Raw genomic sequence first — 26439 nt, 5'->3', positions numbered from 1 at the left:
AATCCAGAATTTATGCTAGTTTCCTTTAAAAAAAAATAATTTGTAGCTCTTCATTGAGTCTCTCTGTTTGTTGACTTCGTATCATACTGTCATCTAATTCTTCAAACATGGTTCCATTATTTCATTTTGTAGTTATCATTATTTTGATATTTTATCTTTTGACCTTCATACTGAATTTATAAGTGATATACTTATATGAATTATCAGTGGTATGTTATACAAATGCTTTACTCACCACCATTACAACATTAGAGTTTTCTGAGTTTAACTGTACACTTACCTGTCCCAGCAGGTTGATAAAGAGTCCAAGCCTAAAGCCCCTTTAAGGAGGAGGCAAGCTTGCTTTCTTTTTCACATTCTTTTGCCTAAGACAAGTAGGCATTGTAGGGAGCAGTATCTCAGGTTCAAGGACATTCCTCTTTTTGAGCTTTGGATGTATGTTATAGGAAAGGGTCTGGGCAAAACGCTCACATCCTTGAGATGTTTTTTGTCTATTCTCAGAGGCTAGTTGAGAAGTATATATGGCCCCACTTAAATTAGTGAGCCCCTTCTGATGTCTGTGTCAGAAGCTTTTTCTGTCACCTTCACTTTAAATAAAATATACACAAAGCTCTGAGTGACTGAGACTGTCTTTGGCCCCAGAGTAATATCTTCTTCTTAGACACCATGAATCCAGTGGCATCGGTCACCGTTGACTGCTAGGTTACCATCTTGGGGGCTTGTCCAAGATCTTCAAGACAAGGTAAGAACACTCAGAGTTGAGATTCTTTTGCTCTTTTACTGTGGTCTCTACTTTATTACGGAGAAGGCAATGGCACCCCACTCCAGTACTCTTGCCTGGAAAATCCCATGGGCAGAGGAGCCTGGTAGGCTGCAGTCCATGGGGTCGCTAAGAGTTGGACACGACTGAGTGACTTCACTTTCCCTTTTCACTTTCCTGCATTGGAGAAGGAAAGGGCAATCCACTACAGTACTCTTGCTTGGAGAATCCCAGGGGCAGGGGAGCCTGGTGGGCTGCCAACTCTGGGGTCTCACAGGGTTGGACACGACTGAAGCAACTTAGCAGCAGCAGCAGCAGCTGCTGCTTTACTAAATCAGAAGCATGTGGACTGAATTTCTTTTCCCCAGTCAGCTTTTCCTGGTCCCTCTGACCATTTCATATCTGCTTGGGGAATTAAAGTTATTAACCTTGTGTGCTGGATTGTAGACTTTCAAGGGACTTGCAATCCATGCTGTTATTGTGCTTTTCTAGCAAGGCCCCCACTCCAAGTTTTACAGGACACTGCAGACAGGAGCACTTTAGGGAGCTAGCTGGAGCTCTAGCTCCAGGGACATCTCTCAGACTGGAAATCACCATCCTGACCCCACAGACACACAGGCAAGTTCTTGTCATGGCTATGCCTCTGGACTATATGGATTGAGGCATTGCTGGTGAGCATGAGATTCCTGAGGACACAGATTGGCACACCCCAGATTTGGGCAGATTGAAAGTGCATTGGGCTTCTTCCCTTAGTAACGCTAGCTCTTAGCAGAGCAGACGAAGCCCTCCAGTGGCTCTTGTCTCAACTCCTTAGGTATTCTTTTTGTACAGTCTGCTGGACAGGAATAAAAAGGATGATGCTGGCACTCCATGAATATGAAGGATTAGCTTTTCCTCGCAGGCGGGCCCTCCATCGCCTCCTTTGTTATTAAATAGACTCATGTGGCCACTCTCAGGAGGATGTCTTGGGTTTTCTGTTCATCCCTTATGACTTGCCACTTATACTGTTATGAGGAATGTGCGCAGGTACACAGAAGTTGGGTGTTTCCCCTAGTGGTCTTGGCTCAGCAAGCATCTGGAAAACTACTCTGTTCCACCCCCAGGTGGTGCCGGAATAAAAGGGAAATCAAACCAAGGTTTTAATGGTGAGGACCTAGACATCAATCTGGGATGCCATCAGGTCTAACCCTGGTGCATCTCCACCATGCCTGGGTGGTAGAATGAGGGGGGTTGGGAGTAGGACACCTTCACCTGTAAGAGACAGGTTAGCTCTGGCCAGGGAAGGAAGCTTAGGTGGAAAATCAGTCTCCAACCCCGTCTAGAGCAGGGGCAGACACCTCTGGTAGAAAAAAGCCATGGCACTGGGCACTGCTTTTTTCCCTCTTACAGATGGGGCCTAACAGTCCAGAACCACCCCCCTTGAATAATATCTTGAAAACCTGGGATAATTTTGATCCTCAAGGCCTAAAAATCCCTTATATATGGGGTTTCTTTGCTTTAAGAGAAGACCTCACCTGCCCAGAGAGAGAATCCCTGCTGGGACATCTTATCGATCAGTCTACCCCTGTCATCAGAGCCAATTTGAGCACTCTCTGGTTTAAAGCTTAGCTATGAAGCTATGACTACATGAAGGAGAAATGACATTTTGAACCCTGAATGGCCATGTGTATTCTTTAGACTCCAGAGAAAACTAGGTAAAATGGAATCTTTTTGAAATTGCAAAACTGGTTCTTTTTGCACATGTAATTACTAAAAGTTTGACTTGTGAAAATACTCTTTTGGGGAGCTCTGATCCTGCCTGAGAAACAGAAACATGCCTGGGGAAAAACCTGAGTTAACTCTTATCATGTCCTTGAGATACACAGCCCACTCTATCTGGGACTCCAGCCATGAGCTGGAACTCAAGCCAAGAAATTAAAAGGGACAAAGAGACATTTTAAGTTTCAGGTGGAAAACTGTGAGGTTTCTGTCTGTCCAGATTTGTGTGTGTCTCGGTGTATGTCTCCATCCTTGGAAAAAATTGCTAAAGGCTAAGTGGTTCAATGAGCTCTAATTAATTGGCCTAAAGAGAAGTCAGTGCTTACAAATCAAACAATTCTAAATTCAAGAAAATTAAAGTAAATGAATTTGAGGCTTGTGTGATCTGGGAAATAATCATTACTGAACTGATACATGATATTGATGTTTGTTTATTGATCTAATTAACAGAGGCATTGTGAAGATACTTTTATAAATGATATAACTTTGGGTGATTTATCCTTACCAATCTACAGAATGATGATGTAAAGTACAAGTCATGGTTTCTGAAGAAAAGTAAGATGTGTGTTTTCAATAAAAAGTAATAAGGAATGGAATTCCATTCTATTAAGGAAAAGCAAAGTAAGTCTAAACGTACAGGTGGCTGTCCTCTAAATGGACAAATGAAGTGATGAATACAGAAAGTGTAACCAGGTGTGTTGCAAGTGAAAGAAGAGTTTTGTGCATGCTACAAGTTTGTTAAGACATTAAAATGCCTTTGAAGTCTTATTGTTACTATGACTAAATGAATAACTATTGTGTCACAGTGAATATAAGCTGTTACCAAACTGGAATTTGGTTTTCTCTCACTGATTAAAAGAACAAAGTTTTCTTGGAATGTGGCTTTTGAGAACAGACTACAGCACATATGAACAAAGCTCATTCTGCTTCTACAAAAGTTAACACGTCTTCAGGGAATTTAAAATGGATTAAAAATGGCCATAAACCAAAGAGTTGGGGCTATGAGAGGTCCAAGATGGCCACTTGGCTTTTCCTGGCTCCCTGACAAACCTCATTTTTATTTGATAATGCCTTTCCTGGCTTCAGGATTAATATCTCAGAATAGAAAAAAATGGTTAAAAGGTGCTTTCCACAATCTCCAGTGATCAGGGCACCCACTTTGCTGGACAGGCCATACAGACATTCACAAAAACTTCATGAGTTTCTTTGAGACTATTGCTTTCACTGATGTCCTTGGTCATTGGGCAAGGACAGCAGAACAAAGGGATCAATTGCATGGGATGGAGTAGACTGCTAAATATGACCACAATTTTCACGACTTTTTGTCTGACATATTGTTGACTTTTACTCTGTGTTTTCAGACATAAAGAAGCACTTCTCCTCGAGTTACTGATCGTTTAAAACAATCTAGTGATTTACTCCTATGGGTAAAATTATACCTTTTTTCTCTCTGCCTCATCCCTCCAGAAACTGGAGACACTTGGGTTCTGAACAGCCTTATCAGGTAAATAAAAAGACGGTCTCCTGACATATACAGAAATATCAACATATACCGGGGAGCTCTAAAAGAAAAATCCACCTAACTGATGTCAGGCCTATGGCATCTATTATGTTTCACTGAATATTAAGTTCCAGTTTTTTTAATTAAGGTCTGTATTTACTAAGACTCACTCCTTAGATAGTTCCTTGTGGTTATGTTACATGGCTTAGAGGTTTAATTAAGTTGTTAAAAAGGACATTCTGAGTTTGTTTCTAAAGCTTATCTCAATAACCAGTCTTTGAATAAAGATCAGATGCTCAGGATCTACAAGCAGGATATCAACAGCAAGCTATAGTCATTTAGCAAACTAAGTCAGATGACATGGAGATGTCAGTGGGCTACACCTAATAGAAGTTCTTGACTTAACTTCTTACTTATAATTCTACTATTACTGCTATTGTTTTCCATATTGCCTGTTTCAAGAAGTGTTGTTCCTTACATTCTCAAGTGTGTGACTGAGCCACTAAGTGAGTCACCGTATGACTTAGCTGTAAAAAGAAGAGAAGTGAAAAGCAAAGGAGATAAGGAAAGATATAAGCATCTGAATGCAGAGTTCCAAAGAACAGCAAGGAGAGATAAGCAAGCCTTCCTCAGCGATCAATGCAAAGAAATAGAGGAAAACAACAGAATGGGAAAGACTAGAGATCTCTTCAAGAAAATGAGAGATACCAAGGGGACATTTCATGCAAAGATGGGCTCGATAAAGGACAGAAATGGTATGGACCTAACAGAAGCAGCAGATATTAAGAAGAGGTGGCAAGAATACACAGAAGAACTATACAGAAAAGATCTTCACGACCCAGATAATCACGACGGTGTGATCACTGACCTAGAGCCAGACATCCTGGAATGTGAAGTCAAGTGGGCCTTAGAAAGCATCACTACGAACAAAGCTAGTGGAGGTGATGGAATTCCAGAGGAGCTATTTCAACTCCTGAAAGACGATGCTGTGAAAGTGCTGCACTCAATATGCCACCAAATTTGGAAAACTCAGCAGTGGCCACAGGACTGGAAAAGGTCAGTTTTCATTCCAATCCCAAAGAAAGCAATGCCAAAGAATGCTCAAACTACCACACAATTGCACTCATCTCACATGCTAGTAAAGTAATGCTCAAAATTCTCCAAGCCAGGCTTCAGCAATACACGAACTGTGAACTTCCAGATGTTCAAGCTGGTTTTAGAAAAGGCAGAGGAACCAGAGATCAAATTGCCAACATCTGCTGGATCATGGAAAAAGCAAGAGAGTTCCAGAAAAACATCTATTTCTGCTTTATTGACTATGCCAAAGCCTTTGACTGCATGGATCACAATGAACTGTATAAAATTCTGAAAGAGATGGGAATACCAGAACACCTGACCTGCCTCTTGAGAAATCTGTATGCAGGTCAGGAAGCAACAGTTAGAACTGGACATGGAAAAACAGACTGGTTCCAAATAGGAAAAGGAGTACGTCAAGGCTGTATATTGTCACCCTGCTTATTTAATTTCTATGCAGAGTACATCATGAGAAATGCTGGACTGGAAGAAACACAAGCTGGAATCAAGATTGCCGGGATAATATCAATAACCTCAGATATGCAGACGACACCACCCTTATGGCAGAAAGTGAAGAGGAACTAAAAAGCCTCTTGATGAAAGTGAAAGTGGAGAGTGAAAAAGTTGGCTTAAAGCTCGACACACAGAAAATGAAGATCACGGCATCTGCTCCCATCACTTCATGGGAAATAGATGGGGAAATAGTGGAAACAGTATCAGACTTTATTTTTGGGGGCTCCAAAATCACTGCAGATGGTGACTGCAGCCATGAAATTAAAAGACGCTTACTCCTTGGAAGAAAAATTATGAACAACCTAGATAGCATATTCAAAAGCAGAGACATTACTTTGCCAACAAAGGTCCGTCTAGTCAAGGCTATGGCTTTTTCTGTAGTCATGTATGGATGTAAGAGTTGGACCATGAAGAAGGCTGAGCACCGAAGAATTGATGCTTTTGAACTGTGGTGTTGGAGAAGACTCCTGAGAGTCCCTTGGACTGCAAGGAGATCCAACCAGTCCATTCTGAAGGAGATCAGCCCTGGGATTTCTTTGGAAGGAATGATGCTAAAGCTGAAACTCCAGTACTTTGGCCACCTCATGCAAAGAGTTGACTCTTTGGAAAAGACTCTGATGCTGGGAGGGATTGAGGGCAAGAGGAGAAGGGGACGACAGAGGATGAGATGGCTGGATGACATCACTGACTCGATGGACGTGAGTCTGAATGAAGTCCAGGAGTTGGTGATGGAGAGGGAGGCCTGGCGTGCTGCAATTCATGGGGTCACGAAGAGTTGGACACGACTGAGCAACTGAACTGAACCGAACCGACATAACATAAGAAATCCCCACGTAATAGGAATTAAAATCAGTATATGAGTTTTCTCATACAATGTGATTTACTAGCGAAAAGCAACCACCACCCCACAACCTGAACTGCTCATGAATCCAGACTGAATGAGGCAGGCAGAATAATGTCTTATTTTAAGCCTCATTCCGAGAGAGAGAGATTTGTATGAATGATGTCTCTGTGAAATGAAGCAATATATTCTGGCCTCTTTATTTCCTAGTACTTGTACTTATTAACAAGAGAGATAAGAATGGCATATATTGTAAGCATCTTTTTTAAAAATTCCTCACCCAAAATATCTGGTATTAAACTCTGTAGTTCGTGGCTGAACGTCATGGATTATGGTTTATGCTTAATTTACACATGAAGGCAGAGCTGAGGTCTCTATGGAAGGCTATTAAACACTGTAAGCCAAACACAGAGATGGGGATATTGAAAAATATCAGATATTACCAGATATTCGCAACTATCTGGGAAGATGAATGGATGATCTTTATGAAAATGTAACTCCAAACAACTGATCCACTTGAGGAGATAATTCAATTGGGAAAATAAGTAAGATTTGGTTAATTTACATTATTTACTACATATTCATTCAGTTACTTTGATAACTTTTGCCTCCTTAAGATTATTATTTACAATTCTGAAACACCATTCTTTTTTGACATTTAAATATTAAGCCAAATATGCAAAATAATATTTTCAAAATATCTTGCAAGTACAAAAATAAGACACATACATATTCAGTTCAGTTCAGTTCAGTCCCTCAGTCGTGTCTGACTCTCTGAGACCCCATGTACTGCAGCACACCAGGCCTCCCCGTCCATCACCAACTCCCGGAGTCCACCCAAACCCATGTCCATTGAGTCAGTGATGCCATCCAGCCATCTCATCCTCTGTTGTCCCCTTCTCCTCCTCCCCTCAACCTTTCCAAGCATCAGGGTCTTTTCAAATGCGTCAGCTCTTCTCATCAGGTGGCCAAAGTGTTGGAGTTTTAGCTTCAACATCAGTCCTTCCAATGAACACCCAGGACTGATCTCCTTTAGGATGGACTGGTTGGATCTCCTTGCAGTCCAAGGGACTCTCGAGAGTCTTCTCCAACACCACAGTTCAAAAGCATCAATTCTTTGGCCCTCAGCTTTCTTTAGAGTCCAACTTTCACATCCATACATGACTGCTGGAAAAACTATAGCTTTGACTAGACAGATCTTTGTTGCTAGTAAAGTAATGCTCAAAATTCTCCAAGCCAGGCTTCAGCAATACGTGCACCATGAACTTCCAGATGTTCAAGCTGGTTTTAGAAAAGGCAGAGGAACCAGAGATCAAATTGCCAACATCTGCTGGATCATCAAAAAAGCAAGAGAGTTCCAGAAAAACTTCTATTTCTGCTTTATTGACTATGCCATAGCCTTGACTGTGTGGATCACAATAAACTGTGGAAAATTCTGAAGGAGACACGCACATAATATAGCCAAATATTAATATGGCCTATCTTTGTGTGGAGAACAGTTAAAAACATTTTTATGACATATTAATAATATGATTCTTTAAAATTCATTATCTGTCCTATTAATTCTAAAAAATATTACATTATTAGAGAGAGAAACATTAGAAAATATCCTATTACCTAAAATAAATCTATAATATTAAGTATAGTTTAACTTATTATATAGAATACAAATCTATACTATCAATAGTTACATTTTATATCCAAAACTATGCACATTTTCATAAGAAAATGCAGCAATCTTAAAAATGTATTTCAAACAAAATGTATACTTTGCACTAGAAAATCATGAAAATCCTATAGGTATGGACGTATACACATTAGACTTCCCTGGTAGCTCAACTGGTAAGGAATCCACCTGCAATGCAGGAGACCCCTGGTTGATTCCTGGGTCAGGAAAATCCCCTGGAGAAGAGATAGGCTACCCACTCCAGTATACTTGGGCTTCCCTGATGGCTCAGTTGGTAAAGAGTCTGCCTGCAGTATGGGAGACCTGGGTTCAGTCCCTGGCTTGGGAAGATTCCCCTGGAGGAGAACATGGCAACCCACTCCGATATTTGTGCCTGGAGAATCCCCATGGACAGAGAAGCCTGGTGGGCTACAGTCCATGTGGCCACAGAGTCAGAAACACCTAAGCACAGCAGCAGAATATATATATATTCCCATCACTGAGTCTGATCTATATTTTGTCAAATATTATTTTAGGATTATTCTACACTTGGATTTAGATAGTAAGTGAAAGTCTTTTACTTTGAGATAAATCATCTATTTTGAGGAAATAAAGGATTTATATTTTCTTCTTTTTTGTAGCAAAGTCAGTTGTAGTTTATTTATTCCTTGATCATGTATACTTAATGTCTAACCCAGTTAAAATAGCATGAGTTTGTATATGTGTATATATATATATATATATATATATATATATATATATATATATACACACACATATATATTTTCCCCAATACTTACAATGTTACTTCACAAACAGATCACACAGTGACTTGCTTTTCAGACTGTAAGACTTGCCATGTAGACTATAAGGCTGGACTTTACACTATGTTGTATTTAGATCTATATATTCTTTTCACTTAAGTAAAATAATCGCAGTTCACAAATACACACAAAAAAATCTCTAGGTACTTGACTAAAAGAAATCTAGAGTTGTAGGATACGAGGCTAGGTATATAGTTCTGAAAGGAGTTTGCAGTATGTGATTGTTCTTATTTTCCTATAACTGCCTTTTTTTTTGTTTTGTTTAGTCGCTGAATCATGTCCAGCTGTTTTGCATCCCCATGGGCTGTAGCCCACCAGATTCCTCTCTCTATGGGATTTCCCAGGCAAAAACACTGGAGTGGGTAGCCATTTCCTTCTCCAGAGGATCTTCCTGGCCCAAGGATTGAACCTGTGTCTCCTGCATTAGCAGGTGGATTCTTCAACTGTCTTTTACCTTTTAACATATTATTACATTTTATACCTTGAGGCCAAGTATTTTGAGAGCGAAGTCTCCCCCAGGTTTAGCCTTCAATACAGGCAGGATCACTCTCCCTCCAGACTTTTCACTGTGTTTTTACTCTGTAAAAAGTTTTCTTTTCTTTTTTTTTTTTTAAACAAAGGGGATTATTAGTGAAAAGTGAAATCAAGGAAAACACATTGAGAGGAAAATAAAGAAGGAACCACTGAAGGCAAGCTGTTGTTGGAGGCTTGGCTTTTACACATTCTGACTGATTTTCCCATTAGCAGGAGAGAATCAGCAACAGAGGGAGTGATGAGAAGACAGTCACTGGAGTCAGACGAATGACCTTCAGATCATTAAGCTCCCTTCCCAGAACCTTTTATTGCACCAAACTCTTCTTATGGAATTTTTCATCTCCATGTTTCTAAGTGTGTAGATAAGCGGGTTGAGCATGGGGACAATAATTGTGTAGAAGAGCGTAAACACTTTATCTTCTGGTAATGTTGTGGCAGGTCTAATGTAAACAAAGATGACAGGTGTGAAAAAGAGGATCACGGACTGTGATGTGGGAACTACAGGTGGAAAGTGCTTTATGGTGGCTTTCTGCAGAATATGTGCACACATTATACAGAATCAAAGTGTAGGAGGCCATCAAAACCACAAAGAGCACCAGTCCCATCAAGCCAGAATTGGCAATGACAAAAAAGCCAATTTTGTGAGTATCAGTGCAGGCTAGTTTCAACAAAAGATATGCATCACGGAAATAGTGATCTATTTCACTGAGGCCACAGAAAGGTCAAACAATCGCAAGAAGAAAGAGACCAAGAGAATGAAGAAGTCCCCCTGCACACGACGCTATGAGAATTGAGTGACGTTTTTGCCTGTTCATGGTGATGGCGTCGTGGAGAGGTTTGCTGACGGCCACATAGCAGTCACAGGCCATCCCTGTGAGGGTGAAGACCTCAATCCCCCCTCAAAGAAGTGGGTGGTGAAAAGCTGTGTCATGCAGTTTTTATAGGAAATGGCCTTTTTCTCCATCAGTAAGTCAGTCAGGAGTTTGGGTGTCACAGTGGAGGTGTAGAAGAGGTCTGAGAGTGCAAGGCAGTTAAGGAAGCAGTACATGGGCTGGGTGATTAGCTGACTGCATGTAATAGAAATCACAATGATCAAATTCCCCAACCAAATAGCCAGGTAACAGAATAAGAAAAATAAAAAGCAGAGGATCTGGACTTTCTTGTCCATAGAAAGTTCTAAGAGGATAAATTCAGTAACATTATTTCTATCTTCCATGATCTGATGTTCAAGAAAGTTATCTGAAATGACAAAACCAATGAAACGCATCATTGATGAGAAAATGGAAACCTAATATCTACTTTAAATGGCACCAATACCTTATAAAGACAAGTTATTTTGAGACCCACTGAAATCATTTTCATTTAATACGAGTCTTTGACTATCTAGTACTAATATTCTTCTATGAGCTAAGAATACAGTGATAAATTAGACAAAGTTCCAGTTTTTATATAATTTAAATTATTTTGTGAGGAAGCAAGGAATTATATTTATCAAGAATTTTTAAAAAAGAGATGATCTTAATGGTGTTAAGTAGGGTGACATATAATGTGCCAATTTAGGATGTAAAATAGAGGTAACTATAGAATTTGCTTGATTAAGTGGTTTCTAATGAAATCACAAAATTGGTGTAGGATGTGTGGGTGGGTTTTGCAGTGCTGGCACAGAGTCAATGTTAAATAAATATCAATTAAATAAAAATCTGGAAAGTGAACAATGTGCTATAATTTTGAAGGAATAATACAATAAATAATCATCCTTTAGTCAGGTAATTCATGATAAAACTGAAGAACAAATCATTTTTATGAGTGGACTCATAATCCTTTTTGACTTTTAAGTTAGTTAAGTTGCTCAGTAGTATCTGATTCTTTGCGACCCCGTGGACTGTAGACCACCAGGCTCCTCCATCCATGGGATTTTCCGGGCAAGAATACTGGAGTGGGTTGCCATTTCCTTCTCCAGGGGATCTTTCTGACTCAGGGATCAAACCCAGGTCTTCTGCACTGCAGGCAGATGCTTTAACCCCTGAGCCACCAGGGAAGCCCTTTTGACTTTTAAGAGGAAATAATTCCTTCATGTGAAATACTCCATGAAACTTTCATATTTCTTAAACAATATTTGAAGCATCTCTAGGTTAATATATTGACAACTATGCTTTTCCTGTTTGTCTATATTTCTCTTGCAAGATTATTTCCTCTTTCAAAATACATTAACATTCAGAAGTTATTTGAGTTATATCTTATCAGACTGTAATTATAGTTGCCTAGTTTGGAAATAATATACTGAGAAATGGGCTCCACTAATTCCAAATTAGTTCCCCTAAACACAATGCAATAAACAAGATGGAGCACTTCTTCCCGTAATTTCTTAGAGAATTCACCCACACAATCTGCATGTGGAGTAGAGTTCCCTTTGGTCCACATCTTCGCTAGCATTTGTTATTGATAGACTTTGCAATGAGGACCATTCAGATTCGAGGAAGTGGTCCCTCCTTGTAATTTGCAGTTGAGTCGCTTCAATCATCAGTGTTATGGAGAAAGATGAACTTTTGGAAATGCAGATGCAATTCTATCACCTCTCTGCCACAACTACTCTTGGATTTTCTCATCATATTGAATATATGATCACATCCCTTCATTGCTTGTTCCCGAAGTTTGTCTCTGATGTCTTTTCACTGGAATGCCCTCTGCACTTTTTGGATTCCGACCCATAGGGCATTTTTCATTTCTAGAATGTCCTAAGTTTCCCTGGTCACATAGCCTTCCAAGATGCTATTTTCCCTGCGTGAAATTCTTCCTGCATTTTAACCCTGGTTTACGTAGGTTCAACCTACGGATCTCAAATCAACTGTTACTCTGTAAAGCCTTTGCTGACACCCAGGTTTTGGTGAGGGAAGAGGTCCCACTATAAATTTTCAAAAGATCTGGCTGTGATGTATCATTAAATTCCTCTCAGTGAAAGCAGGAACTCTGTGTCTTCTTCTCTCCACATTCTATTTCCAGAAATTTATTACACGCCTCCTAGCTCATCGTAGGTGCTCAGTATTTACTTAGTGTGTGAAAGACAGAAAAGATCTTGGAGGCCTCAAGTTGTCACTTGGCTCGGCACTTTTGATCTCCTTGTATATTTGGCGATTGAATTCTTTCTTTTGTGGGTTGATGTGTACACTATAATCCAGGCAAAATATAAGGCATTAATACAGATCCATAAATAGAGGTTCTTGCTTTCAAGGAACTCGTACAGCAGATTTCTACAAGTTAGGGCTTTTCAAATGCTCTAGAAGTACGTGAACGTTCAGTATGATCCATTTTCACTTCAAAGAATAATCGTTTGACTTCCATAGAAAAGGTGGAGACCTTCCACCGTTGAGTCCAATACTTATACCTTGACCATTTCAGGCAAGTCTTGTGGTTCCTTCTGGAGGTGTGTGGCTCTTGCAGAAATGTGAAGATTTTCGAAGGTCCACAGACTTTGGTGTCATTTGCAATCATCCAGAAAGCTTCCAGGTCTAGGTTCCAGACGACCACCACACACAGTCAGTAGCCAACGGAGTGGATTCCAAAAATATGCGTTGTTAACAAGCATCACCGTTGATACTGTTGCTGCACACACAATGAAGTGGGCAGGGCCTGGATTGTCCACTGGGTCTCATGTGGAAAGGAAAGAAGGGCTTCCCCCAACCCCACACAGCCCCCCACTCCCACACGCTGTTCACAGCCTTGTGACTAGAAACGGTCCCCAAAACAAGAATCAGACAAACCAGAGAAGCCCAGATGATAGTCCTTGAGATGAAGGAACTAAGCAGCTGGTTGAGATGGCACCAAGGGGAAAGGTTGCTCTTTTTGTCTGCCCTTCTACTCCTTTCTTCCTGGACGCCTTAGCGGTTCGTCATGGAGATTTGAAATAAAGTGCAAAAGTCATATGTGTTGAATCAAGATTTTGCATTTAACCGTCTCTCAAAAAGGAAGAGAGCTTCACCTGCACATGTTTCTTTCAAAACCGTCAATTGCTTTTCAATTCTGGGGTTTCTCTCTTGCCTTGTTCACTTAGCCTTAACAGTAAAAATAACGAAAACTACATAAAGATTCAAAGATACCAACAAAGGACAGCTTCTGTTTCTGAAATCATCTTTCCATTTAGTAGAACACGAGCTCTATTCTTTGCATTTTGCCTAGGGAATTAGCAATGTCCTGGTTCAGATGGCAAGGCATCCGTACGCAGGAGACTGGGGTTTGATCCCTGGGTCGGGAAGATCCCGCCGGAGAAGGAAATGGCAACCCACTCCAGTATCCTCGCCTGGGAAATGCCACCGACAGAGGAGCCTGATGGGCCGCAGTCCATGGGTTGTATTCAAGTTGGGCTCAACCAAGCAACTACGAACACAAGTATTTCCAAAGACCACACTCAAGTGTGTGTGTGTGTGTGTGTGTGTGTGTGTGTGTATCTCCTCTTGCCGTCTTGGAGTCTGTCTCGGAATCTTCATGTATTTCTGCCTCTGTATCTCCTGACAGCCAGCCGCCGGCCCGTTCTTCTGGCCCCCGTCTCTCCCAGGCGCTCTGGCTCTGGCTGAGGAGCTTGCGCAGGCCAGCTGTCTCCCTTGGCGTGGGTGCGTTCGAGTGTCTGTGGGTCTGTGTGTGCCTGCCTGTGGCTCGTCTGCTCTCTCAGGAAGGTCGAGGGCTTGGCGTGGGGGCAAACGGGGGGCCTCGGTAGTGCGAAGGGGAGGGGCTGAGGCTCTCCGGTCGACCGCGCCTCCCTGGCTTCTGGTGGGTTTGGGCACCGGACAGGTGCCGGGCAAGTTGGGCGCTCAAGTTTCGCTGCGCCTAGGACCGCAGGAGGTTCAGAGGCCCCTGGGCCGCGGGGGTTGGGAGGCGGCGGGCGCCGAAGACCGACACCTCCGGGGCCGCGCGGGCCTGAGCAGCGAATGGGATCGGGGGGAGGCCCCGCTCAGCGAGCGCGGCCGGGTCTGGAGTGGCCGCGGGTGGGAGGGCGCCGAGACCTCCGCACCCCTCAGCCCAGCCCCCAGGCCCCGCGCGCACGCACGCACGCACGCCCTCCCGGTCAATGGGGGGTCCTGGAAGCCCCTCGGGCCCCCGGGCCCGGCCAGGCGCTTGCTGGTCTGGTGTTGGCGGTGTTCGGGGGGGCGGGCCGGCGTCAGGAGGCTGGAGTCCGGTCGCGGGTCGTGCGGCTCAAGTACAGCACGCCCCGCGACGAGAGGTGCGGCCCGTTGGCCCGACCTGCAGGGCAGAGCGAAAGGGAGGCGAAGCGCAAGGCCCTTAGGGCGCCCCGAGCCAACCGCCACCGTCTCAGGCCCTATCAGCCTGAAGGCGCCCGATCTCCTCTGATCTCGGAAGCTAAGCAGGGTCGGGCCTGGTTAGTATCTTGGATGGGAGACCACCTGGGAATCCCGGGTGCTCGAGGCTTTTTGCCTACCAGAAGAGGTCCTTCAGCCCCCGCCGCGCGTCCCGATTCTTGGATCCCCCCCGCAGCCCCAGCCCCTCCCGGGCCGCGGGGAGCGAGTGGCCGGGGCCCCGACTCCCGCTGCAGACCTGGGTTGCCTCCGCGCGGCCCGCGAGCCCCTCCGCATTCGCATTCGGCTTCCAGGACACCCGACGACCGGCAGTCCCGTCTCCATCTGGGGCTCCTTTGGCTTGCCTCAGGCAATCCCAGGGCTTGCACCGACTCCAGCCAGAGCCCCAGCACCCGCCCCACCCCCTGCCTCGCAGGCCATCGCGCATGCGCGTGAGCGCGCGCAGGCACAGATAGATGTGCCCAAACGGGGCATCTATCTTGTTCACTTATACCTTGGGTGGATCTATGCCTGGGAGTCGGACTGCTGAACCATACGCTACTTCCACTTTTCGTTCCTTCGGGAACCTCCATATTCTTTTCCATACCGGCTCTACCCACGCCCATTCCTACTCACCGTGGAGGAGAGTTCCCTTTGCTCCACATCTTCTCCAGCATTGGTTATTGACAGACATCGCAGTGAGGCCCAATCGGACTCATGTGAAGTGGTCCCTCCTTGGAGTTTGGAGTTGAGCCTCTCCAATCATTAGTGACGTGGAGCAAGACGACCTTTTGGAAATGCAGATGCAATGCTGTCACCTCCCTGCTCCAACGGCTCTCGTATTTTCCCAGCCTAGTGAAGATACGGCCACTTCCCTTCAGGCTTGCTCCTCACGTTCTTCTCTGATGTCTTTTGCCTGGAATGCCCTCTGCACTCTTTGGCTTCCATCCCATAGGGCATTTTTCGTTTCTTGAATGTCCTAAGTTTCCCTGGTCACATAGCCTTCCAAGATGCTATTTTCCCTGCCTGAAATTCTTCCTGCATCTCAACCCTGGTTTACCTAGGTTCAACCTATGGACCTCCACGAAATGGTGCCTCTGGAAAGCCTTCCCTGACACCCAGGTTTTGTGGTGAGGGAAGAGGCCCCTCTATAGGTTCTCAAAGGATCTGCCTGTGATGTATCATTAGAGTCGTCTCAGTGAAAGCAGGAACTCTGTGTCTTCTTCTCTCCGCCTTCTATTCCCTGAAACTTATTACATGCCTCCTAGCTCATCGTAGGTGCTCAGTATTTACTTAGTGTGTGAAAGACAGAAAAGCTCTTGGAAGCCTCAAGGGGTCACTTGGCTCGGCACTTTTGATCTCTTTGTATATTTGGCGATTCAATTCTTTCCTTTCCTGGGTTGATGTGTACACTATATTCGAGGCACAACCTAAGGCATGAAGACATGTCCATACATAGAGGTTCTTGCTTTCAAGGAACTCGTACAGCAGATTTCTACAAGTTAGGGCTTTTCAAATGCTCTAGAAGCATGTGAACGTTCAGTATGCTCCATTTTCATTTCAAAGAAAGATCATTTGACTTCCATAGCAAAGGTGGAGACCTTCCAACGTTGAGGCCAATACTTATACCTTGACCATTTCAGGCAAGTCTTGTGGTTCCTTCTGGAGGTGTGTGGCTCTTGCAGAAATGTGAAGATCTTCCATCGTCCTCAGACTTTGGTGTCATTTGCAATCATCCAGAAAGCTTCCAGGTCTAGGTTCCAGACCACCACCACACACAGTCAGTAGCCAACGGAGTGGATTCCAGGAATACGCATCATTCACCGACATTACCGTTGATATTGTTGCTGCACACTCAATGCAGTGGGCAGGGCCTGGATTGTCCACTGGGTCTCATGTGGAATGGAAAGAAGGGCTCCCCCCCCACACACACACACCCCCCCACCCCCACTGTTGACAGCCTTGTGACGAGAAACGGTCCCCGAAACAAGAATCAGACAAACCAGAGAAGCCCAGATGATAGTCCTTGAGATGAAGGAACTAAGCAGCTGGTTGCGATGGCACCAAGGGGAAAGGTTGCTCTTTTTGTCTGCCCCTCTACTCCTTTCTTCCTGGACTCCTTAGGGTTTTGTCATGGAGATCTGAAATAAAGTGCACAAAAGTCATATGTGTTGAATCAAGATTTTGCATTTAACCATCTCTCAAAAAGGAAGAGAGCTTCACCTGCACATGTTTCTTCCAAAACCGTCAATTGCTTTTCAATTCTGGGGTTTCTCTCTTGCCTTGTTCAGTTAGCCTTAACAGGAAAAATCAACGAAAACTACATAAAGATTCAAAGATACCAACAAAGGACAGCTTCTGTTTCTGAAATCATCTTTCCATTTAGTAGAACACGAGCTCTATTCTTTGTATTTTGCCTAGGGAATTAGCAATGTCCTGGTTCAGATGGCAAGGCATCCGCGCGCAGGAGACTGGGGTTTGATCCCTGGGTCGGGAAGATCCCGCCGGAGAAGGAAATGGCAACCCACTCCCAGTATCCTCGCCTGGGAAATGCCACGGACAGAGGAGCCTGATGGGCCGCAGTCCATGTGTTGTATTCAAGTTGGGCTCAACCCAGCAACTACGAACACAAGTATTTCCAAAGACCACACTCAAGTGTGTGTGTGTGTGTGTGTGTGTGTGTGTGTGTGTGTGTATCTCCTCTTGCCGTCTTGGAGTCTGTCTCGGAATCTTCATGTATTTCTGCCTCTGTATCTCCTGACAGCCAGCCGCCGGCCCGTTCGTCTGGCACCCGCCTCTCCCAGGCGCTCTGGCTCTGGCTGAGGAGCTTGCGCAGGCCAGCTGTCTCCCTTGGCGTGGGTGCGTGCGAGTGTCTGTGGGTCTGTGTGTGCCTGCCTGTGGCTCGTCTGCTCTCTCAGGAAGGTCGAGGGCTTGGCGTGGGGGCAAACGGGGGGCCTCGGTAGTGCGAAGGGGAGGGGCTGAGGCGCTCCGGTCGACCGCGCCTCCCTGGCTTCTGGTGGGTTTGGGCACCGGACAGGTGCCGGGCAAGTTGGGCGCTCAAGTTTGGCTGCGCCTAGGCCCGCAGGAGGTTCAGAGGCCCCTGGGCCGCGGGGGTTGGGAGGCGGCGGGCGCCGAAGACCGACACCTCCGGGGCCGCGCGGGCCTGAGCAGCGAATGGGATCGGGGGGAGGCCCCGCTCAGCGAGCGCGGCTGGGTCTGGAGTGGCCGCGGGTGGGAGGGCGCCGAGACCTCCGCACCCCTCAGCCCAGCCCCCAGGCCCCGCGCGCACGCACGCACGCACGCCCTCCCGGTCTATGGGGGGTCCTGGAAGCCCCTCGGGCCCCCGGGCCCGGCCAGGCGCTTGCTGGTCTGGTGTTGGCGGTGTTCGGGGGGCGGGCCGGCGTCAGCAGGCTGGAGTCCGGTCGCGGGTCGTGCGGCTCAAGTACAGCACGCCCCCCGACGAGAGGTGCGGCCCGTTGGCCCTACCTGCAGGGCAGAGCGAAAGGGAGGCGAAGCGCAAGGCTCTTAGGGCGCCCCGCGCCAACTGCCTCCGTCTCCGGCTCTATCAGCCTGAAGGCGCCCGATCTCGTCTGATCTCGGAAGCTAAGCAGGGTCGGGCCTGGTTAGTATCTTGGATGGGAGACCACCTGGGAATCCCGGGTGCTCGAGGCTTTTTGCCTACCAGAAGAGGTCCTTTAGCCCCCGCCGCGCGTCCCGATTCTTGGATCCCCCGCGCAGCCCCAGCCCCTCCCGGGCCGCGGGGAGCGAGTGGCCGGGGCCCCGACTCCCGCTGCAGACCTGGGTTGCCTCCGCGCGGCCCGCGAGCCCCTCCGCATTCGCATTCGGCTTCCAGGACACCCGACGACCGGCAGTCCCGTCTCCATCTGGGGCTCCTTTGGCTTGCCTCAGGCAATCCCAGGGCTTGCACCGACTCCAGCCAGAGCCCCAGCCCCCGCCCCACCCCCTGCCTCGCAGGCCATCGCGCATGCGCGTGAGCGCGCACAGGCACAGATAGATGTGCCCAAACGGGGCATCTATCTTGTTCACTTATACCTTGGGTGGATCTATGCCTGGGAGTCGGACTGCTGAACCATACGCTACTTCCACTTTTCGTTCCTTCGGGAACCTCCATATTCTTTTCCATACCGGCTCTACCCACGCCCATTCCTACTCACCGTGGAGGAGAGTTCCCTTTGCTCCACATCTTCTCCAGCATTGGTTATTGACAGACATCGCAGTGAGGCCCAATCGGGCTCATGTGAAGTGGTCCCTCCTTGGAGTTTGGAGTTGAGCCTCTCCAATCATTAGTGATGTGGAGCAAGACGACCTTTTGGAAATGCAGATGCAATGCTGTCACCTCCCTGCTCCAATGGCTCTCGTATTCTCCCAGCCTATTGAAGATACGACCACTTCCCTTCAGGCTTGCTCCTCACGTTCTTCTCTGATGTCTTTTGCCTGGAATGCCCTCTGCACTCTTTGGCTTCCATCCCATAGGGCATTTTTCGTTTCTTGAATGTCCTAAGTTTCCCTGGTCACATAGCCTTCCAAGATGCTATTTTCCCTGCCTGAAATTCTTCCTGCAACTCAACCCTGGTTTACCTAGGTTCAACCTATGGACCTCAACGAAATGGTGCCTCTGGAAAGCCTTCCCTGACACCCAGGTTTTGTGGTGAGGGAAGAGGCCCCTCTATAGGTTCTCAAAGGATCTGCCTGTGATGTATCATTAGAGTCGTCTCAGTGAAAGCAGGAACTCTGTGTCTTCTTCTCTCCGCCTTCTATTTCCTGAAACTTATTACATGCCTCCTAGCTCATCGTAGGTGCTCAGTATTTACTTAGTGTGTGAACGACAGAAAAGCTCTTGGAAGCCTCAAGGGGTCACTTGGCTCGGCACTTTTGATCTCTTTGTATATTTGGCGATTCAATTCTTTCCTTTCCTGGGTTGATGTGTACACTATATTCGAGGCACAACCTAAGGCATGAAGACATGTCCATACATAGAGGTTCTTGCTTTCAAGGAACTCGTACAGCAGATTTCTACAAGTTAGGGCTTTTCAAATGCTCTAGAAGCATGTGAACGTTCAGTATGCTCCATTTTCATTTCAAAGAAAGATCATTTGACTTCCATAGCAAAGGTGGAGACCTTCCAACGTTGAGGCCAATACTTATACCTTGACCATTTCAGGCAAGTCTTGTGGTTCCTTCTGGAGGTGTGTGGCTCTTGCAGAAATGTGAAGATCTTCCATCGTCCTCAGACTTTGGTGTCATTTGCAATCATCCAGAAAGCTTCCAGGTCTAGGTTCCAGACCACCACCACACACAGTCAGTAGCCAACGGAGTGGATTCCAGGAATACGCATCATTCACCGACATTACCGTTGATATTGTTGCTGCACACTCAATGCAGTGGGCAGGGCCTGGATTGTCCACTGGGTCTCATGTGGAATGGAAAGAAGGGCTCCCCCCCCCACACACACACACCCCACCCCCACTGTTGACAGACTTGTGACTAGAAACGGTCCCCGAAACAAGAATCAGACAAACCAGAGAAGCCCAGATGATAGTCCTTGAGATGAAGGAACTAAGCAGCTGGTTGAGATGGCACCAAGGGGAAAGGTTGCTCTTTTTGTCTGCCCCTCTACTCCTTTCTTCCTGGACGCCTTAGGGTTTTGTCATGGAGATTTGAAAGAAAGTGCACAAAAGTCATATGTGTTGAATCAAGATTTTGCATTTAACCATCTCTCAAAAAGGAAGAGAGCTTCACCTGCACATGTTTCTTCCAAAACCGTCAATTGCTTTTCAATTCTGGGGTTTCTCTCTTGCCTTGTTCAGTTAGCCTTAACAGTAAAAATCAACGAAAACTACATAAAGATTCAAAGATACCAACAAAGGACAGCTTCTGTTTTTGAAACCATCTTTCCATTTAGTAGAACACGAGCTCTATTCTTTGTATTTTGCCTAGGGAATTAGCAATGTCCTGGTTCAGATGGCAAGGCATCTGCGCGCAGGAGACTGGGGTTTGATCTCTGGGTCGGGAAGATCCTGCCGGAGAAGGAAATGGCAACCCACTCCCAGTATCCTCGCCTGGGAAATGCTACGGACAGAGGAGCCTGATGGGCCGCAGTCCATGGGTTGTATTCAAGTTGGGCTCAACCCAGCAACTACGAACACAAGTATTTCCAAAGACCACACTCAAGTGTGTGTGTGTGTGTGTGTGTGTGTGTGTATCTCCTCTTGCCGTCTTGGGGTCTGTCTCGGAATCTTCATGTATTTCTGCCTCTGTATCTCCTGACAGCCAGCCGCCGGCCCGTTCGTCTGGCCCCCGCCTCTCCCAGGCGCTCTGGCTCTGGCTGAGGAGCTTGCGCAGGCCAGCTGTTTCCCTTGGCGTCGGTGTGTGCCAGTGTCTGTGTGTCTGTCTGTGTGCCTGCCTGTGGCTCGTCTGCTCTCTCAGGAAGGTCGAGGGCTTGGCGTGGGGGCAAAGGGGGGGCCTCGGTAGTGCGAAGGGGAGGGGCTGAGGCGCTCCGGTCGACCGCGCCTCCCTGGCTTCTGGTGGGTTTGGGCACCGGACAGGTGCCGGGCAAGTTGGGCGCTCAAGTTTGGCTGCGCCTAGGCCCGCAGGAGGTTCAGAGGCCCCTGGGCCGCGGGGGTTGGGAGGCGGCGGGCGCCGAAGACCGACACCTCCGGGGCCGCGCGGGCCTGAGCAGCGAATGGGATCGGGGGGAGGCCCCGCTCAGCGAGCGCGGCTGGGTCTGGAGTGGCCGCGGGTGGGAGGGCGCCGAGACCTCCGCACCCCTCAGCCCAGCCCCCAGGCCCCGCGCGCACGCATGCACGCACGCCCTCCCGGTCAATGGGGGGTCCTGGAAGCCCCTCGGGCCCCCGGGCCGGCCAGGCGCTTGCTGGTCTGGTGTTGGCGGTGTTCGGGGGGCGGGCCGGCGTCAGCAGGCTGGAGTCCGGTCGCGGGTCGTGCGGCTCAAGTACAGCACGCCCCCCGACGAGAGGTGCGGCCCGTTGGCCCTACCTGCAGGGCAGAGCGAAAGGGAGGCGAAGCGCAAGGCTCTTAGGGCGCCCCGCGCCAACTGCCTCCGTCTCCGGCTCTATCAGTCTGAAGGCGCCAGATCTCGTCTGATCTCGGAAGCTAAGCAGGGTCGGGCCTGGTTAGTATCTTGGATGGGAGACCACCTGGGAATCCCGGGTGCTCGAGGCTTTTTGCCTACCAGAAGAGGTCCTTTAGCCCCCGCCGCGCGTCCCGATTCTTGGATCCCCCCCGCAGCCCCAGCCCCTCCCGGGCCGCGGGGAGCGAGTGGCCGGGGCCCCGACTCCCGCTGCAGACCTGGGTTGCCTCCGCGCGGCCCGCGAGCCCCTCCGCATTCGCATTCGGCTTCCAGGACACCCGACGACCGGCAGTCCCGTCTCCATCTGGGGCTCCTTTGGCTTGCCTCAGGCAATCCCAGGGCTTGCACCGACTCCAGCCAGAGCCCCAGCCCCCGCCCCACCCCCTGCCTCGCAGGCCATCGCGCATGCGCGTGAGCGCGCGCAGGCACAGATAGATGTGCCCAAACGGGGCATCTATCTTGTTCACTTATACCTTGGGTGGATCTATGCCTGGGAGTCGGACTGCTGAACCATACGCTACTTCCACTTTTAGTTCCTTCGGGAACCTCCATATTCTTTTCCATACCGGCTCTACCCACGCCCATTCCTACTCACCGTGGAGGAGAGTTCCCTTTGCTCCACATCTTCTCCAGCATTGGTTATTGACAGACATCGCAGTGAGGCCCAATCGGACTCATGTGAAGTGGTCCCTCCTTGGAGTTTGGAGTTGAGCCTCTCCAATCATTAGTGACGTGGAGCAAGATGACCTTTTGGAAATGCAGATGCAATGCTGTCACCTCCCTGCTCCAACGGCTCTCGTATTTTCCCAGCCTAGTGAAGATACGGCCACTTCCCTTCAGGCTTGCTCCTCACGTTCTTCTCTGATGTCTTTTGCCTGGAATGCCCTCTGCACTCTTTGGCTTCCATCCCATAGGGCATTTTTCGTTTCTTGAATGTCCTAAGTTTCCCTGGTCACATAGCCTTCCAAGATGCTATATTCTCTGCCTGAAATTCTTCCTGCATCTCAACCCTGGTTTACCTAGGTTCAACCTATGGACCTCAACGAAATGGTGCCTCTGGAAAGCCTTCCCTGACACCCAGGTCTTGTGGTGAGGGAAGAGGCCCCTCTATAGGTTCTCAAAGGATCTGCCTGTGATGTATCATTAGAGTCGTCTCAGTGAAAGCAGGAACTCTGTGTCTTCTTCTCTCCGCCTTCTATTCCCTGAAACTTATTACATGCCTCCTAGCTCATCGTAGGTGCTCAGTATTTACTTAGTGTGTGAAAGACAGAAAAGCTCTTGGAAGCCTCAAGGGGTCACTTGGCTCGGCACTTTTGATCTCTTTGTATATTTGGCGATTCAATTCTTTCCTTTCCTGGGTTGATGTGTACACTATATTCGAGGCACAATCTAAGGCATGAAGACATATCCATACATAGAGGTTCTTGCTTTCAAGGAACTCGTACAGCAGATTTCTACAAGTTAGGGCTTTTCAAATGCTCTAGAAGCATGTGAACGTTCAGTATGCTCCATTTTCATTTCAAAGAAAGATCGTTTGACTTCCCTAGCAAAGGTAGAGACCTTCCAACGTTGAGGCCAATATTATACCTTGACCATTTCAGGCAAGTCTTGTGGTTCCTTCTGGAGGTGTGTGGCTCTTGCAGAAATGTGAAGATCTTCCATCGTCCTCAGACTTTGGTGTCATTTGCAATCATCCAGAAAGCTTCCAGGTCTAGGTTCCAGACCACCACCACACACAGTCAGTAGCCAACGGAGTGGATTCCAGGAATACGCATCGTTTACCGGCATTACCGTTGATATTGTTGCTGCACACTCAATGCAGTGGGCAGGGCCTGGATTGTCCACTGGGTCTCATGTGGAATGGAAAGAAGGGCTCCCCCCCCACACACACACCCCCCCACCCCCACTGTTGACAGCCTTGTGACGAGAAACGGTCCCCGAAACAAGAATCAGACAAACCAGAGAAGCCCAGATGATAGTCCTTGAGATGAAGGAACTAAGCAGCTGGTTGCGATGGCACCAAGGGGAAAGGTTGCTCTTTTTGTCTGCCCCTCTACTCCTTTCTTCCTGGACGCCTTAGGGTTTTGTCATGGAGATCTGAAATAAAGTGCACAAAAGTCATATGTGTTGAATCAAGATTTTGCATTTAACCATCTCTCAAAAAGGAAGAGAGCTTCACCTGCACATGTTTCTTCCAAAACCGTCAATTGCTTTTCAATTCTGGGGTTTCTCTCTTGCCTTGTTCAGTTAGCCTTAACAGGAAAAATCAACGAAAACTACATAAAGATTCAAAGATACCAACAAAGGACAGCTTCTGTTTCTGAAATCATCTTTCCATTTAGTAGAACACGAGCTCTATTCTTTGTATTTTGCCTAGGGAATTAGCAATGTCCTGGTTCAGATGGCAAGGCATCCGCGCGCAGGAGACTGGGGTTTGATCCCTGGGTCGGGAAGATCCCGCCGGAGAAGGAAATGGCAACCCACTCCCAGTATCCTCGCCTGGGAAATGCCACGGACAGAGGAGCCTGATGGGCCGCAGTCCATGGGTTGTATTCAAGTTGGGCTCAACCCAGCAACTACGAACACAAGTATTTCCAAAGACCACACTCAAGTGTGTGTGTGTGTGTGTGTGTGTGTGTGTGTGTGTGTGTGTGTGTGTATCTCCTCTTGCCGTCTTGGAGTCTGTCTCGGAATCTTCATGTATTTCTGCCTCTGTATCTCCTGACAGCCAGCTGCCGGCCCGTTCGTCTGGCCCCCGCCTCTCCCAGGCGCTCTGGCTCTGGCTGAGGAGCTTGCGCAGGCCAGCTGTCTCCCTTGGCGTGGGTGCGTGCGAGTGTCTGTGGGTCTGTGTGTGCCTGCCTGTGGCTCGTCTGCTCTCTCAGGAAGGTCGAGGGCTTGGCGTGGGGGCAAACGGGGGGCCTCGGTAGTGCGAAGGGGAGGGGCTGAGGCGCTCCGGTCGACCGCGCCTCCCTGGCTTCTGGTGGGTTTGGGCACCGGACAGGTGCCGGGCAAGTTGGGCGCTCAAGTTTCGCTGCGCCTAGGCCCGCAGGAGGTTCAGAGGCCCCTGGGCCGCGGGGGTTGGGAGGCGGCGGGCGCCGAAGACCGACACCTCCGGGGCCGCGCGGGCCTGAGCAGCGAATGGGATCGGGGGGAGGCCCCGCTCAGCGAGCGCGGCCCGGTCTGGAGTGGCCGCGGGTGGGAGGGCGCCGAGACCTCCACACCCCTCAGCCCAGCCCCCAGGCCCCGCGCGCACGCACGCACGCACGCCCTCCCGGTCAATGGGGGGTCCTGGAAGCCCCTCGGGCCCCCGGGCCCGGCCAGGCGCTTGCTGGTCTGGTGTTGGCGGTGTTCGGGGGGGCGGGCCGGCGTCAGCAGCCTGGAGTCCGGTCGCGGGTCGTGCGGCTCAAGTACAGCACGCCCCCCGACGAGAGGTGCGGCCCGTTGGCCCTACCTGCAGGGCAGAGCGAAAGGGAGGCGAAGCGCAAGGCTCTTAGGGCGCCCCGCGCCAACCGCCTCCGTCTCCGGCTCTGTCAGCCTGAAGGCGCCCGATCTCCTCTGATCTCGGAAGCTAAGCAGGGTCGGGCCTGGTTAGTATCTTGGATGGGAGACCACCTGGGAATCCCGGGTGCTCGAGGCTTTTTGCCTACCAGAAGAGGTCCTTCAGCCCCCGCCGCGCGTCCCGATTCTTGGATCCCCCCCGCAGCCCCAGCCCCTCCCGGGCCGCGGGGAGCGAGTGGCCGGGGCCCCGACTCCCGCTGCAGACCTGGGTTGCCTCCGCGCGGCCCGCGAGCCCCTCCGCATTCGCATTCGGCTTCCAGGACACCCGACGACCGGCAGTCCCGTCTCCATCTGGGGCTCCTTTGGCTTGCCTCAGGCAATCCCAGGGCTTGCACCGACTCCAGCCAGAGCCCCAGCCCCCGCCCCACCCCCTGCCTCGCAGGCCATCGCGCATGCGCGTGAGCGCGCGCAGGCACAGATAGATGTGCCCAAACGGGGCATCTATCTTGTTCACTTATACCTTGGGTGGATCTATGCCTGGGAGTCGGACTGCTGAACCATACGCTACTTCCACTTTTCGTTCCTTCGGGAACCTCCATATTCTTCTCCATACCGGCTCTACCCACGCCCATTCCTACTCACCGTGGAGGAGAGTTCCCTTTGCTCCACATCTTCTCCAGCATTGGTTATTGACAGACATCGCAGTGAGGCCCAATCGGGCTCATGTGAAGTGGTCCCTCCTTGGAGTTTGGAGTTGAGCCTCTCCAATCATTAGTGACGTGGAGCAAGACGACCTTTTGGAAATGCAGATGCAATGCTGTCACCTCCCTGCTCCAACGGCTCTCGTATTTTCCCAGCCTATTGAAGATACGACCACTTCCCTTCAGGCTTGCTCCTCACGTTCTTCTCTGATGTCTTTTGCCTGGAATGCCCTCTGCACTCTTTGGCTTCCATCCCATAGGGCATTTTTCGTTTCTTGAATGTCCTAAGTTTCCCTGGTCACATAGCCTTCCAAGATGCTATTTTCCCTGCCTGAAATTCTTCCTGCAACTCAACCCTGGTTTACCTAGGTTCAAC

General features: G+C 48.4%; 1 protein-coding gene and 5 pseudogenes across 2 annotated transcripts; 4 read left to right on the top strand and 2 right to left on the bottom strand.

Moving 5' to 3' along the window:
• Nucleotides 1-9517: 9517 nt before the first annotated feature.
• LOC147343364 (olfactory receptor 4P4-like) lies at nucleotides 9518-10741 on the bottom strand (annotated as a pseudogene). Its single transcript, XR_015156054.1, has one exon. The product of XR_015156054.1 is annotated as an olfactory receptor 4P4-like (transcript).
• Nucleotides 10742-14140: 3399 nt separating this feature from the next.
• On the bottom strand, nucleotides 14141-16173 carry LOC147343362 (uncharacterized). The gene is made up of 2 exons (XM_086379846.1): nucleotides 15016-16173; nucleotides 14141-14703 (listed from the first exon to the last, which is right to left on the bottom strand). Exons 1-2 carry the CDS (start codon nucleotides 15099-15101, stop codon nucleotides 14307-14309), a joined length of 483 nt encoding a protein of 160 aa, XP_086235972.1. The 5' UTR covers nucleotides 15102-16173; the 3' UTR covers nucleotides 14141-14306.
• On the top strand, nucleotides 14770-14889 carry LOC147343363 (5S ribosomal RNA; annotated as a pseudogene).
• Nucleotides 16174-18308: 2135 nt separating the features above from the next.
• Nucleotides 18309-18428, top strand: LOC147343361 (5S ribosomal RNA; annotated as a pseudogene).
• Nucleotides 18429-21836: 3408 nt separating this feature from the next.
• On the top strand, nucleotides 21837-21956 carry LOC147343360 (5S ribosomal RNA; annotated as a pseudogene).
• A 3425-nt stretch (nucleotides 21957-25381) lies between these two features.
• On the top strand, nucleotides 25382-25501 carry LOC147343359 (5S ribosomal RNA; annotated as a pseudogene).
• Nucleotides 25502-26439: the final 938 nt, after the last annotated feature.

This window comes from Bos grunniens, chromosome 27 (assembly GCF_055505025.1).
Source record: "Bos grunniens cultivar Pamir isolate PY7600 chromosome 27, Bosgru_T2T1.0, whole genome shotgun sequence".
NCBI classification, from domain to species: Eukaryota; Metazoa; Chordata; class Mammalia; order Artiodactyla; family Bovidae; genus Bos; species Bos grunniens.
Note: the sequence above shows the minus strand (reverse complement) of the source record. Positions and strands in the feature narration are given on the sequence as shown.